At 33.3% G+C, this 16,393-nt stretch overlaps 1 protein-coding gene across 1 annotated transcript in view; it reads left to right on the forward strand.

The window, feature by feature from the left end:
• The first annotated feature begins 234 nt into the window (after positions 1-234).
• TUSC3 (tumor suppressor candidate 3) overlaps positions 235-16,393 on the forward strand; it is a 66,582-nt gene continuing 50,423 nt past the window's right edge. Inside the window, exons 1-4 of the mRNA XM_010186930.1 lie at positions 235-384; positions 2,263-2,403; positions 2,950-3,090; positions 9,949-10,038. Coding sequence (XP_010185232.1) covers positions 235-384; positions 2,263-2,403; positions 2,950-3,090; positions 9,949-10,038 — 522 coding nt within the window. The remainder of the gene's footprint in view (positions 385-2,262; positions 2,404-2,949; positions 3,091-9,948; positions 10,039-16,393) is intronic.

The raw sequence follows: 16,393 nt of genomic DNA on the forward strand, positions 1-16,393 counted from the left end.
CAGGAGAAGTGGTGGATTCCCCTGCATTGGTTAGTTTTAAGAGTCAGCTTGACAGGGTGCTGACTCATCTCATTTAAACTAAACTTTTACCTTGAGAAGTTGGACTAGATGATCCTTGTGCTCCTTTCCAACCTGGTATTCTATGATTTTATATGGGTGTTGAGAGTGGTACTGCAAGTGTAATTCATGTAACCACTGCAGTTGGTTATAGAATCTTTTGCCTGTGAATGCCACATGGATGTATGTTTGTTTCTTTTCCTTAACAGGCAAGCTAATGAAGAATACCAAGTGCTGGCTAATTCGTGGCGCTATTCATCTGCTTTTTCCAACAAATTGTTTTTCACAATAGTGGATTATGATGAAGGGGCAGATGTTTTTCAACAGGTAAATAATGGATACTGTAAAACATTCTTAAGTTTTAGAACTATGTGTTTATTTGCCAAATGATACAAGACATATTATTTTCTGTGTGTAGATGTGCTTCAGTGCTTCAAGTATAAATTCTTCCTGGTTATGAACAACAGTCAGTGGAGTTTCTGTGACATTAGCGAAGACTTATACAAGTAGTCGCTTCCAGTATCTTCCAAGTGTAACTTATAATGTTTGTTTATAGATTACATTACATGTATGGACATTTTTTTCAATCCACTGTTAATGTCAGTTTCTAGAATTAAGTGTAATGAAACTAACATGTGTCTAAAGGTTTCCTTTCTCTTCAGGGGTAAAAAGCTTTTAACTAAAAAAGCTTATTAATTGCTTTTATGTAATATAGTATTCTTAAACTCCAGTAATATTTGTGTTAGTCTGGAAGTTCTTCAGTGAAAGACAAGAAACTGGTTTAGATTTTATATATTGTCTATGAAGAGTGAAAAATCAATTGCTGGAGAACAGTCTAAGGCCCCCTCTTAACTCTTAAATTGAGTAGTTGAGGCAAAACACATCCCATGAAAATTAGTACTAAATACTGATGTGATTTTCTCTGATACTCATCAAATGACTGAAAATACAGATTAAGAGAAGTGACCAGTTTTGAAGTTCTCTGTATTTTTAACAACCTTTTGAAGTGTGTGATTTAAAATTTTCAGGGGAAATGTGTAATATTTATTTTTTAAATACCTTAAAAGATTTACTTACTATGTTTAGTAAATACTTTTGCTTCCAAGGTTTCTGTATCTTAGAATTTTTCTGTATCTTATAAAATATTTTATTAAAATATTTCACAACAGTTTTTGTAGTCTTTCTCAGTATATTTTTATTTCCAAATCAGTTCACTAAAGAAGCCGGCTGTTTTTTGCTTAGGTAGCAAATATTTTAATAGCTGGTATTTTCTAATGATACATTCAGTTCTGTACTTGATTAAATGTTATGTTTTGGTAATCTCATAAAACTAATTTTGCAGGAATGAAACAAATAAGTTTACTCTGCATTTGTTATTTGTTACTATATTACATAATCTTTAAGTCTTTCCACTGATTTTTGTTTGTTAATTTTCATTTTTTTTTCCAAATGTTGTATTGCACGATATCTGAGATGGACTGAATATGAAGAAATTTTCTATAGTAAATTGCATTCTTCTATACCACCTTACAAAGTTGAAGTCAAAATTTAAAGCAGCAAATGTAAATGTAAATGTATATCTGTTTGTTTATCACCTTTAAGTTTTTTTATATACTGTGAATAGTTTCAGTGACATCAACACATAGATTAACAGTCCTATAATTTCCAGGGCAAGTTATGTTGTCTAAGCTAGTTATTTAGGGCTTTTTTTGTTTGAAAAAGACTAGTCACTAGTGGATAGTCTGTCTGGAATCTAGTGGAAGTCTAGATGAATAGTTTAGCGTAGTTAGCTTCAGATTGGTGAGAGCTAGGCAAGAGAAACAATGTCAAGCTATTTAAACACTTTTTCATCCCCTAGAATATACCTAATATACTTTAATAGATTGTGTGGGTGTGGGATCTCTGCTTTACTTAATTGCAGGAAAGTTCTCACAGTGTGTCAGATAGTCTTAGTCAGAAAAGCTTGTGGGTGAAATACTCTGAATAATTAAACTTCTCAAAGAATCTATGAGAAGAAAATATGAAGGAATATTCTGAGCACTGTTTTTGTGGGACTATACATGAAGATGTATAAAAAAGTGTAACATATGGAGGCAAATAATATTTTTCATGCTAATTAGATCATTGTTACCTTATATATAAAAGGTAAACATTTTTAAGGATAGAGTTACTAATTTTTTTCTGCTATTTTTCCTGGTTTTGTAGCTGAATATGAACTCTGCTCCGACTTTCATGCATTTTCCTCCAAAAGGTAAACCCAAGAGAGCTGACACATTTGACCTGCAGAGAATCGGATTTGCGGCTGAGCAGCTAGCTAAATGGATAGCTGACAGAACAGATGTTCATGTAAGTCTTTCGACAATTTTAAAAGTTGCAGCCAAATGTACCTTTGTAGTCTGAGACAGACTGATGACAAATTTGGTCTTTCCTGAATACTTTTTTTTCCCTCAAGGGTAGGCTCTAAAACACACAAAAAAAGAAGAAATATAGTCATGGTACCTGTGGTAACTTCTGCAGTTTGCTGATTGCATTCCATTTTTACTTTGTGAAAACAAGAAGTGATATTGTGACAGTTAATTGTTAATAAGTAAAATGTGTCTTACAAAACTATGTGCAAAACCAGGTGGCTGCTCCTGATTCAGGCACAACCTGCAAATCTATTGAAGAAATAATTTTTTGGAGTTGAACAGTTGAAAATTATGCTTAAACCTTTTTAATTCATATTATATGCCTATTAAAGGAAGTACTATTTTTTGTTACTTAAGTATACCTTTAGGGATTAGTTTTTCTAACTGTGAAACCAGATTTCAGATGCTCCCTATTTGTTTATATGGAAGGTGATCTGTATGTATGCGTTTATTTAAAATCTGTACTTACATTTATCTTTTTCAGATTAGAGTGTTCAGGCCTCCGAACTATTCTGGTACAATTGCACTGGCTCTTCTGGTATCTCTTGTTGGTGGCTTGTTATATCTTCGAAGAAATAACTTAGAGTTCATCTACAACAAAACTGGCTGGGCTATGGCAGCTCTGGTATGCAGATTTTCCTTAGTAATATGCTCTTTATTAGTTTCTTATCTTGGCACATGTGTCTTCATTACTTGCACTGTAAATTAAAACCCATTACATTACTACATTGTTCAGAATGGTACTATCAGACAAAGATTAATAATCTAGATTTTGGGACTAATTCTCATAAGCAGGAAGTATCAGCTAGTAGGAGTGATTCGCTGAAAATTAGCAAATTCTATGAGCTTCAGATTTTTTTTGAACTTTAACAATTAAACTTGCCCTTTTTTTGTAGAAACAGTAATATTATGATTGGTGTAGTGTGGATATTAATGTCAAACTGTATACCTTTAGAATAATGAAAGGTTAAGAAAAGTAACAAAGGCTTTTATGTTTGTAAGAAAATTATAAAAGAACTAAGAAACTAAGAAAAAGGTGGAATTCTTTCCAGAACTGATTTCAGCAGTACTGACCTTAACATTCTACTGTTAACCTGAATGAGAATAGGTTGATCATATAGGGTTAACTCTGAGAAATTCTCAAACTAGCCAATAGTCTGTTTGAAATATTAGTCAACTAAATTGTCAAGGTCATAAATAATGAATTGAGGTTTAATGTGCTTAACAGTGTCTTTATTTATATCATAGTTTTCAAATAACTGAGTAGACTGATGAAAAATGTGGACTATGCTGCATAGTTAGCTGTCTGTTTTAGATAGGAAATAGCTAACACTATCAACACTAGAATTAGGTTGTCAACTCCAATCCAACATTTTATAGCTTAATATAGCTCCTTCCTTCTGTATTAGCAATATATTAATTGATAACAATACTTTGTAAAAAATTGTCCATTTATTTTGTACAGCATAAGCCAATTTTTCCTCCTTTTTCCATGTAAATGGTTATTTATTCACTTCATTATTTTAAATATTTTTTTTGTCCTTCTCAACTTGCATCAGTATGAATTAACCTTTCTTGAAAGCACATGGCTAGGACTGGAATATGGAATATGAGTTTACTTGTGCAGCCACATTCATATTTTATTTCTCCTCTAGCTCCCTTTCCCACAAAAGCCTGCACCAGATGATCTTCTGAGGTGCCTTCCAACCTGGGTTTTCTATGATTCTGTGTATTTTGGCTCAGCTCAGAGTAGGCTACTGATATATCCTGTCACTGTTTTTGCCTTTTCAAAGCCAAATCATGTTGATGGTTTGCTGTTCTTCTTTGATTCAGCAGCATGAAAAGATACATTCTCTTGTGACAATTTCAGCTAATGGACCCATTGGCATCTTTTATTACGTGAATTCAAAGATGAAGTTATCTAGTACTGGCTGGGCTCAAATTCATTTTTGTATCTAAAATGACAGATAAACAAGATGTTAAAGCAAGCTTTGTTCAGAGTTCCTTAATATTTGGCATTAGTCTTTAGTAATGGTTACTGATAATGCTGTTTTCTCTCATGTGCTATCATAACATTTCCTACTAGTGTAAATGACACATGTTCTTTAAGTGGTTTGCTTATCTACCTCATATATTGAGGAAGGAATAAAGAACAAGATTTCAAATAAACCACCTGCAGAACTAGATTTCAAGTAGAATGCTGTTTCATTTAATCTAGAGAACCAGGGCACGATATATTCTTTGTTCCAAGGTGTCATTTAGACTAACCTGAGCTCTAGCACAAGAGTTTTCACAGTTCTCTGCCAAAGTAAGTCTGTCATATTTAGCTCCATGTATTTTCTAGTTTACCAGTATTTTTCAATTATAATATTTTTTAAAGATACACTACCACCAGAAAATTTATATATATATATATATCAGTCTAACTTTTTTTGACTCCTAATTAAATATCTTTAGAGATCATCTGAGTAAAACAAAAATTAGCACACTAAAATAGATGTTTATGTCAAAAATAAAATAATATTATGTAATCAGTGGTATTTCCTTTGTTTAACCATGCACTGCATCTCTGGAGATAGCAATTTTGTTCCAATTTCATACCTCAGGGTTTCAGATCAGAATTTTAATATTTGAATGTTTTGGGGAATTGTGTTTTTTGTCTTGTTAAAAATAAATTCTGCAAGTCACAAATTATTTTGTTACAATATGCTTTCAATGAATAGTTGAAGACATAGTTAACTTCCTAATTACATTAAGAAAATTAACACATCAATTCTTTCTTAAAATACTTGCTGTTCTCCTTAGCAGCAGCTGGATATCTTACATCTGAATGCAACTGTAAATTGCAATGTTGAAAACTTCTAATCACTTTCAACTGAACCCCTGTGGACAGAGTCAATATCCAAATGTGATCAAACATTGAAAGAAATTGTTTTAATGCCATTGAGTAACTGCCATCCTGCTGATTGTATTGACAAGCAATAATAGAGTTAAAAGGAATTAAAATGGCATTAATATGATTTATTGTTGTTGCTAATACCTTTTTTAATCATTATTGTTATTTTGCCTTCACAATGTTTTCAAAGCCCCATACTGCAAAATTATGTTTTAGCAAAGATCATGCAGCTACCAGAAGTCCTTTAGGTTTTATTCAGGTCTACATGGACATAAAAGTTAATGTTATAAGTTCTTTTTGGTGGAATCACCAGGGACTCCAGATTGCAGGCTTTTGCACAGATTACCTCAGTTCTGTAAAATGACTAGAATATGTCAAGAAAATTGAGAGTCATTAATTTATTCATTCTAAATTATTGTGTAGTTATGATTGTCTTACATGGTGCTTTTTTTTGACCAGTACAGCTTAGAACTTCTTTTTTCATAAAAGCCAATTAAAAGGAAAAATGGAGAAAATGGTGTCTAGTTAAGGGAATGAGTCATGCCTAATGAAATGCTTTTATGAAATGTATAAATGACTAGTAAATACTTCATTTTAACAAGTTATATTCTGTATGAATATTTGTTCCTTTTTGAACTTTAAAAAACAAGTGAAACTGGAAAATCTGGCAAGATGCATAAGAACTGCAGGAAGCCCATATTTTTGACAGAAGTATTGGCATTTATTTTGTTCCTTATTGGCAGTTCTTTTTACAGATGTTGGAGAACTGGGAAAGCACAGGAGCTTTTTTTTCTCAAAGCTGTCATTTTTGGATTTGTTTGTTTTTGGGGAGGTGTTGTACTGCTGGGTAGTCAGCATTCATTAACCATATGGAAAATAACATTTTTGATTTCAAATAAAATCTTTCATACAGATCCTGGAATAACTGAAAACTGTATCATTGCAAACATACAAGTTTCTTCTTTTCTTTTCCTTGTTTTTCAGAGCTTCTTAGTTTGTTTTGAAGAGCTTTTATGCTCCCACATGTTGGATACTTTTTATTTAAGTAAAAAATGGACAGCTCATTGAATGATCGGTTCCTAAAAATTAGAAAATAAATCATATCATAAAATGCCTCTTCTGTTTTTACTAGCATGAGAACAGAGAATCCCAGAATTATTGTTTGATAACTCTACTGATACAAAAAAGTTGTGTCTCATGGGTATTATTTCCAGCACTGTTTCTGGGGAATATTTAGGAATGCCATTTTTAGTAATTCTTCTAATTGTTTGATAGACTTTAGGAAGCAAGACCAGAGCTTTCATCTCACACATTGATTCCAGCCCCAATTCACACAAGACTATTGAATTGGTTTTGTCCTCAACATTAGATTGTGCTACAGCAGTGCCTTTAGCGGTTTCATCCCCCTGTTGGAGAACTTCAAGCTCTGGTAGTATCTTGCCTGCCTTAGGCATTTTTATGTGCAACATCACCCAGAAGACTTTTAGAATGGCAAACAGGATGATTGAGTACATAGTTTCCCAAAAGATGTCTTTTGAGATCACATACAAAATTTATCCTCTAGATTATTTTAGACTTTCATTCCAATACTGCTGTTCATCTGTGGATATTTTTCCCTCTTGACATGCTGGTACAAAGATGAGGAAGGACTTCAGTCCTTAGATATTTGTAGAGTACTCTCCTTTTATACTGATAACAAGAAGCAATTCAGATTCTTGTCAAGACTCTTCATTTCTTAAACAGAAAGAATAAAAGGTCAGATGGTATCAACTGGGCAAATTTCTAACATTTTAAATAAGGAATTGCTACAGTTTAGATAAAAGTTCTAGTGCTGAGAAGTTATTTGTTCAGTTGGCTAGAATCTGAGCTACTAGGAGCCTTCTTGAAGCATTTTCTTTACCAGGCTGCCACTGTGGTTTTCTGCATATAATTTTCAGTTTTATTTTATGTGTGTATTTCAGATTTACCTGTATACCTGTGGAATGTGGGAAAACAAAGTCTGAGTTCAGGTTCGAAGGCAACTGCCTAGGAGTTCACTCTATTGGGCAAAATATGTCAAATCACATGAACTGAAGGCAAAGCATGTGTTTACTATTGTTGTAACAGTTAATGGTTATGAGAAATGTACTTTGTGCTGGTACACTCCACAGTACCTATGCCATACAGTACATTCATCATCAGCTATTGCTCCACCAGAATTTGGAGGGTATCATGGCTACTAGTGGCTTCTTTACCCCCTTCTGGGAATGACAATGAAAAAGTAATGTGTTTTATTCAATGATACAGCTGGAAAAAGTCAGGCTTCTCTACATGGCAAGATAGGCACCTCAAAAGAACAGCAACACATGCAAGTTATTAATTTCCTCTTCTTCCCATAGCTAGGGATTTTAGAGATGCATATTGCCTTTTAAAGACAGAGAAACCCATTCACTTTGCTTATGTGTTGTACTCCCTTGGATTGTATATCTCTTGTTGAAGATTCTACTGAATGATGCATTGTTATTTAGAAATGGAGTAGTCTTGCAACTCTGTAGCCTTCTTTGAGTACAAAAGCAAAGTTAAATTGGGTAGAAAGGATTACATTTCTTTGAAATAATAATTGGGAAATGGCTAAAACACATACAGAACAGCATAGAAATTAAGTACAGAACTGAGTTCCTGTGTCTCCCCTTTTTTTTGAAACAATGCTTGAATTGTAGTATTTCATTTATGAATATAGAATTTCATTCTTTTTCTTATGTTACAAACTATTTACCACGTTCTGGGGTCTAAACTTACAGAGAAATCTAATGATCTCTTTGTATAGTATCTGCTAGTAGGAAGCTTCACTTCAAAATGCATACAAATGGCTTTTTAAGTCTCTAGTAATTTTGTTTATTAAACTGGCAGATAGTGTTAAACAAAGCTTACACTTATAAGAAAGTGATACATTAAACATAAATCATTTGACAAAGCTTGCAAGACCAAGAGCAGTCAAGAAATTCTGCCCATGTACCTGTAAAGATGTACCTTGCCAGCAATTCAGCATTCTGATGAGACTCTTGGTGCTTATTTGCCTTGTGTATGTTCTTAGGAGCCTTGTGGTACACACTAAGTGCACCACAGGTAAGCTCCAAGTTTCTCTCTTAGCGGAGCTAAGGCTGAAGTCATGCACTGTGAACCCATCAAGAAAGCACCACTTGTGGTTTGTTAACAAGGTCCTAGAGCAATCCTGTCTACACGTACAATGTACTCACCTAGGACTGGTAATAGGGGTGAACTTCATTGCCACTAAAGAGGTCCTGTGGTCATAATTATTTCATCCTAAATAGAATAAAAGAAAGTATGTGTTATGTCATACAAAGATAAGCAAAAGTAATGTGAACTAGGCATAGCCTCATGATCTTTGGAAAAATTGCTGTTTCAACTGCACAAGTTAAAAAAATTAAATCCAGGAAAGCCAAGACAGGTTTGGATAAAGCCTGACAAGGTTCAGTCCTAAAGCCTTCCAAAGTTTATTCAAATCATACTTCTAGGGGTGGAAATGCTAGATTTATGGGGATACAGAGCTACACTAGCTTACATTTATTTCACAGATGTTTTACTAAACATTCTTTAAAGAAAACCCTTTTAAAGGGTTTTAGTAAACCCTGGTTTAGTTAACCATCATGGTATGAATTTTTATGTTCATGATCCATCTGCATAAATCACTATGACTATACTATGCTGGTGGGACTATTGATGTACAGTGAAAATAAGCATATATGTAAAAACTGTGCTTAAATTATCTTGACGTTTTTGTAAGGATTATCTGTACTGCTAAGTGAGAAGACATATTTAGATGATCCAAGTTTCCTCATTTGTGTTTTTCTCATTTGGTAATCAAAAGATACTACATTTTTGTCTTTAAGATAGTCATGACTCTTGCTACGACTTTAATGTTTGTCATGTAGATTCTGCAGTATGGCCTTCTGCAAGAATTAATATCCATTTTTACATTTTTCAAACATTCTTAGCGTAACTCCGCATTTCTTTCTATAAGGAATTTCACTCTTCTACCAACTCAACCATTATTTGTCTTAGCTAAAATAAATCACAGTCATATATGACGCACAATAAGAATTTCATAAAATGGGACAGATTTTTTTTTATAATAGGATTTTTTTCTTATGATTTTATATATAATTTCATACACCTGAAAGCAAACAGTTAAGCTAAATATTTATATTAGATTAGAGGGAGAATTAAGTGCATGAAATATAAATCTCGAACACCAGTTTGCCGAATACTTGAATGCCTTCTACTGCTATGAGTACATATTGCCATATAGATGTGTAAATGTACCAATTCCAAGTACACATAAAGACAGGATTATTTCAAGTGAGATTTTGAAAATCTCTGTCTTGAGCTAACTCATTTTCTAACAGAAGTCATTAAGAATTTTATGAGAGCAACACATCTGAAAACCCTATCCTAAAAATCAAATAGATTGGTATCTGGTAGGTAAACAATTATGTATCTAAAACAAACATCACCAGCAGAATGGTTTTCTATTCAATTCCTTTGGGTAAATAAATCAGTATATTGGTTTTCTATATTTTTTTCTAGTGTGTTGTATTTGCTATGACATCTGGTCAGATGTGGAATCACATCCGTGGACCTCCATATGCACATAAGAATCCTCAGAATGGGCAAGTGGTGAGTTTATTCTTTTAATTTCTTTTTGAGGGGAAATATTATATTAATAGTCACTGCCTACAGTAAGTGTACAATAGCAAATTGCAGTTCTATAGCACTGTATGACAGTCTGTCGAAGTCTTAAGTCTCCAGTTGCAAGCAGAGTCCTTTTTGGATTTTTAGTTGTTTAGAAAGTGCCAGCAGTTTTTTGTTACTGCCTTGCAGTATTAAACTTATGATGCTATCCTACAGACAGAAAGGATAAACTGTTCATGACAAATTAGTTTTTACCATATCCAGTTTTATGCACGTTGCCCATCTTAAAGACCAGTTTCTGATGGATACCCTACATTAAATAATTTAAAAATAGCCTTTTAATTGTTCCTGGATTTGTGCTACCTTGTCTCAGTTTTCAGAGTGTGAACTCACATCCTTTCAAAGTGTCTGAAAAGTTTGAGAGTGTTAGCATACATAACTAAATAATGAAATTATGGTATAGATCATGTTTAAGTTCTAAATACTAACATACAGCATTAGTCAACATACATACCTTCTTTTTTTGCTCCATTATTTGACTTCAGGTAAGTTACCTTGTGCCTCTGATTCACCTGTCTTTCCTTGTTCTTATGAGTCAGTAGTTTCACCTCCTTCGGAACTATTTGTGTCCATAAGTAAAACCAGTCAGATTCTAAGAATTTAGCAAAAAAAAAAAAAGATAGATGCAGGATCACCAAGTTCCTGATTTATTTAAGGTAACACTGACCAGTACAGTTGTAACTTAAAGCTCTGATTTTTACCAGAATCTCAGCAAGTATTCTGTAAACCGTTCCCTATTTTACATTGCAGGGTGTTTTTCAAATAACACTATTGAATATTTTCCTGTTTCATTTTTCTAGCACTTATCTATGTTCCTGTGAATTTGAAGTCACGAAAGTGCTTGTCTAACACTTCTGTGAGTTTTATTCAGCCATGATAATTCACTGTAACACTGTTCTGCATTAAGTTAGCAATTGCTGTCTTTACATCTGGATTAAATTTAACTCATCACTTTCTTACCATTGTCTAGGATTTAGTACCAATTCCAAATCTGTGTGCCCATTTTGTACAAGGATTACTTGTATGTAGTACCCTGAAACTTTGTTAACAGTCTTACCATGTTGAATTCTCTTTTTAAAAGGAGGCATAGAATAGCTCACCAAACTTAATTGTTTTATTGTTAGGTTCAAATTTACTAATTCTTAGCTTTTCTTGTGTCGTAGGAGTTAGTGGTTCAGTTCTGTACTAGCTGTAGAGCCTGGTATGCCACTAGGCTTTGAAAGTGATAATATTCTGTCTTTATAAACTGTTTCTTGCCTCAGATATCTCCTACTATTTGCTTTGTTCTTGTCATAATTTTAGATGACACTTCATTTCTTTTCCTTAAATTCCTATTTTTTCAAAACATGAAAAGACATTTGCTTTGCTTAAACAACAATACTTCTTAGTGCCAGTGTTTTGTACAAGTTTAAGATTCTTCGCCTGATTACCTAAATGGCTTTAATTCTATGACTGTATTCTTTGAATGAAGGTTTTAAACCATATTTTTGTAATTATATATGGGTCTATTATGTAAAGTTTGTGTATGCTCTTACTGAGGTTGTTGCAGTTACTTCCTTTATTCCCCATTGCCCTCAGCTAATTTCAGGTTTTATGTCCACATGAGAGCATTGTCGATTTTTTTTTTTATTTTTTTTAGAAAGCTGAATTGCACAATACTGTTTGATATTTCAGTTCTGCTTTAGGTTGATGAAACTGGTGCTAGTTTTCTATCTTGGCAGTGTTCTATATCTCTGTTATATTTGTGAAGTTCTCCATCTTTTGCCCAATAATTTTAGGATTAGGCACTGAAATCTGTGACTGTTTTACCAGGATTGTGAGAGAAAACTAAACATCCCATTGGTGTCGGTATATAAAGAGTCTTGAGAGAGTTCTGATTTTTATTCAGAGCCTGATCTGTATAGAGCTGGTGGTAAGATCTGTAGAAAGCTGGAGAAAGCAATTACGTATTTCTGAGCCTCCTGCAGAGGTAGTTCTGTTGCTATTTAATTGACCTAATAGCAAAGAATTCTCATTAGATTTTCACCATCTTTTAATCAAATAGTAACAATGACTAAGAAAGCATTTATGCTTATCTATCCAGGGATTAGTAGCTTTTTTTTTAATACAAATTCTACCATTTTTGTTGTGCAGTATGTTCAAGACTGAATCTTTAAACTGATTGAAAATTTGCTATAAAGGAGAACAGGGCAAAGGACAGGTTTGATAATTTCCAAAGGTTCTAGTTTTCTTTCCTTCTCTGAGAAGAAATTTTTAGAAGTTGGAAAAATTTTTATGTGAAAAGGGATATATGGTATTTTTATTGTCAGATATTAGATGTTTTTCCTATGTAAGCTGATGCTTTGTGAAATGGATAATGGTATTATTTGCCACTACATTAATTGGATTTTTTTTTGCATGTCTATTTTAAAAGCTTGTTAAAATTGCCTAAGCATAACAAAAATTCTGTCCTTAGGAAGCAATTTTTATCTGTTTAGAAGATCTTTTAGATAGAATACCTTGCTGTATCAGATCAAATACAAATATTTGGTCGATTGTGAAGTTTGATCAGCCTTTCTTTTCCCTGCTTACATTTCATAGTTTTATAACCACTGATCTTCATTCAGGAGTATTCTCTAAAATATCACTTTTAAAATAGTCTTGCTGATATGGGTATGTAGTAATCTATGTTTCTGAAGTTCAATGAAAAATATATATGACTGCTAGTGTAATGTTCACATTTTTCAGGGCAGAATTAAGGTACTCTGAAAAATTTCTGCTTAGAATATTGAGATTCTTAAGTCACATTAGTCCTCTGCTGCTAAGCAGGACAAAATGTCATTTATTAAAGTATATTATTCTGTGTTTTCTGACATGGCTTTAATGGAACTATTTCTTGGGACAGTTCTAAAGAATGACTCTGCCCTTAAGCCTCAGTAAGTCACAGTAAATACATTGTCCTTTTGCCTTCGATCTTTCTGGAAGCATGTTTGAAGTGCAGTTTGCCAAGATTATATTTATAATGCCTGACTGTTCTGAAAGTGGCCAGATTGCTTGGTAGCAGTTTCAATATATAAAAAAAGTCACTTTGTTGTGTGATATATTATTGTATATTTGTCTTGGTTTTGGATTTTTAAAAAAGTTCATACAGGCTATTGTATCACTATCTAACATAAAATGTCCAGATTGGCATCACTTTTACCACAGTTTGGTGCATCTGTTGACAATAATAACAACTACATTGCTATTGAAAATACTTATTAATATTCTGTTAGGCTAGCCAATTATTTATGTTAATATGCTTGATGGAAATGAGAAGTATTGTTATGAGTGTATTTAATGAAATGGCTTTCCTGTGGTCATCGAAGCAGTGTGTCTACTCAGAAGCTGCAACTAGTAAAGGGTACTTCAAGCCTTTAATTTAACCTTGTATTTTGATTTAGTCAAAAAACAATTGGCAGTGTAAGATGTAGAACTAGTGTTAACCAATCTTAATTCTGTTAAGAGAACAACTTATTAAAAAATGGGCAACATCATAGATAAACTGATGTTAGGAAAACTGTTACATTGTATAAGACATCTGTCCTAATTTTTGAGATTACAAGAGTGATCGTAGCTGGCATTGCAACCTTTTTCTATAACACATATTTCTACCTTGATATTAGAAAAGGGAAACCTTACATAATATTTTGTACCCTTTTTTATTGTGGGAAGAAAAGGAGGTGGGAAAATGGTCATGACAGAAGCATTGCTCAGATGAGGCATTAGAACCTCTAAATTCTTAAAATGGTTAATTCTTGAAGCATATATGCTGTAAAAGTTCAGATAGTAGCATTGTATTACAAGTACTGTAGTTGGCTGAGTAAAAATGGAACATGTTCCCATCAAGTAAAACTGGATTTTAGACAAGTAATCAGGCAGCAAGTAGTCTGGCATGGTAAATAAATAATAAAATAAAGTACTATATTTTAATTGCTGCTTGTAACAACAGAAACCCAATTTTAATTGACTGATACCACTTCCAAGTAACAAATACTTCTCTCCTACCACCCACCTTTTGCTATGTGTAGAAGCAATTTAGTTTCATTTGAAAGAAAAAATGTTTTGTATAGAACAGCCCTTTTATGTCAGAAGTCAGAGTCCTTAAATATGTGAAGTTATGAAGTATCTGAATGATAATGCAATACAGAAAAACAGAATTGCACAAGGGAAAACCCGTTCATGATGTTCTATTACTACTAGAACAAGAGCCGTTTTCTTAAACCCAGCTTAAGCACCAGGTAGAAATCTAGTTTTTCTGTCTTCCTTCCAACTTTACTGGTTGTGTAGATATTAAAAGGTAAGAGTCTCCTCTAATAAAATAATTTTGATTGGAAGGTACCTCTGAAGATCGTCTAGTTCAGCTGCTTGCTTAAAGCTAGCCAGGTTGCTCAGGACTTTATTGGAGCGACTTTGAATGTCTCCATGGTTAGCTATTCCCCAGCCTGTTTCGATGTTTGACCATCCGTATCATTATTTCAATTTTACGTTTTAATTTCTTCTTATATTTCTTTTTATTTACCTCAGGAACAGACACGGTAAATTTTATTCTTCTCTTCTTTAACAGCTGATTTAGCAGAGTTCTTAATTATAATTTCACACTGACTTTAATAGAATTAGCCTTAGCCCAGCAGTGCACCTTTTCTGAGCTCATGACAGCATACCTTTGCTTAAGTGGCACTAACACTATTATGATATCACTACAATATCCACACTGGAAATGAGAAAACATAAAGCCTGGAGTAGTCATAGAGATTTTTCTGTGTACAGATTCTGTTCTCTGAATAGAGCTGTGCAGGTATTCTTCCTGTAGCTATTAAAAACTTAAGCATGTCTGCTTTCTTCTAAAATCTTACAAATTTTCAACAGTTTTGAGAGAGTGGAGAAAGGGCAACAGAGGAAAGAACTGTACTATATTTTCCCTATTGCGCAATAGAGTCTTTCATTACTTTAGATTTTATGAATCTTTCCTCTTCCCTGAAGAAAGATAATCTATATTACAAGGTTGTATACATTCCTTTTGCTGAAGTAATTGAAAATAGTCTTGTGAATTACTAAACCAGTATCAAAATATTTTCTATCCAGCAGAGCCTTTTAGAGTTATAAACCTGGTGCATTTTTCCTTTGGAGAGCTCTTGCCTCTCCATATGACTTTACTAGTAAGCTCTAATGCTGTAGTTTAGATATTTTTTATACCTGTGAACTATGTCAAGAGAAGTAACATACATTTGAGTATGCTAATGTAAATGAAGCAGCATATTTCAGGCAGTCCTTTATGGACTAATTCACCCAAAATCTCTGGTTCCTAGATATACCTTTTTATTGTCGTTATGTTTTTTATGGTGGTTGTTTTTAATTTAATATTAAGAACATTTGATACTGTTTTTTAAATCTGCAAGGCAACAACTATTTGCAACTATCATCAACTTGATATTTTGATCCTTATAAAATTATTTTTGTATGTTTTCATGGAAAGAAAAATTATTCCGCTATTTTTTTTGTCTAGCTCTGGTGCTAACATTTTTTCCTTTCTTTGGCTGACCTTTCATGTCTACTGGCTGCTCTCGAAGGACGAAGCAATAGAAGATGTAAGGACTAAATTAAAACCAAAAAGTTTAACTGTAAATGCAGATTGTTCTGAGTCTGTAATGGAGGTCATATTATGTATACCTATCTACCTTTTAGATAGCAACTATTTCTCAGAGTTCCTCTGTATTAAATGGCATATTAAGTTAAATATCAATGTTTTTTAGTTTTCTGTTCTTTGAATAATTCATAATTTCTAATTTTTATTTATAGATGTTGACACCCAGATCTTGTAGGTAATATAGCAAGGGACAGGCACACATACCTGTCTTCACTGTTTTCTTTACATATTCTTTTTAAGCATTATGAACGTTCACAAGGTTAATAATCATGCTACTGCTGTTCTTTGTACCTTTCATTTTTAGACTTGCAAGTTTCCTATTCTTGGTTTCCTCTCCCCCTCCATTGCCTAGCAGCATACTTACATAAGAATTCAACACGGTCTGAACCCAGGTAGCTGAGGAACTAGTTTTGACTTAAATACCGTGCTCGGATAGGCAAAACGTATTCATATTCTAAAATTAAAATAGTATAAACTGGTACTTGAGAAGGTTATACATATGAGGAGAATGTGAGAGTAGTTGCTCTGGTAAATGCAAGGGTTGACGACTGGGTTAACCAGGTTTTTCTGTTTGATTTGGGCTTTTGCTTATTTTTTCAAGTCAGTGGTAAATTT

Source organism: Mesitornis unicolor, unplaced genomic scaffold (genome assembly GCF_000695765.1).
Source record: "Mesitornis unicolor isolate BGI_N332 unplaced genomic scaffold, ASM69576v1 scaffold21996, whole genome shotgun sequence".
NCBI lineage: Eukaryota > Metazoa > Chordata > Aves > Mesitornithiformes > Mesitornithidae > Mesitornis > Mesitornis unicolor.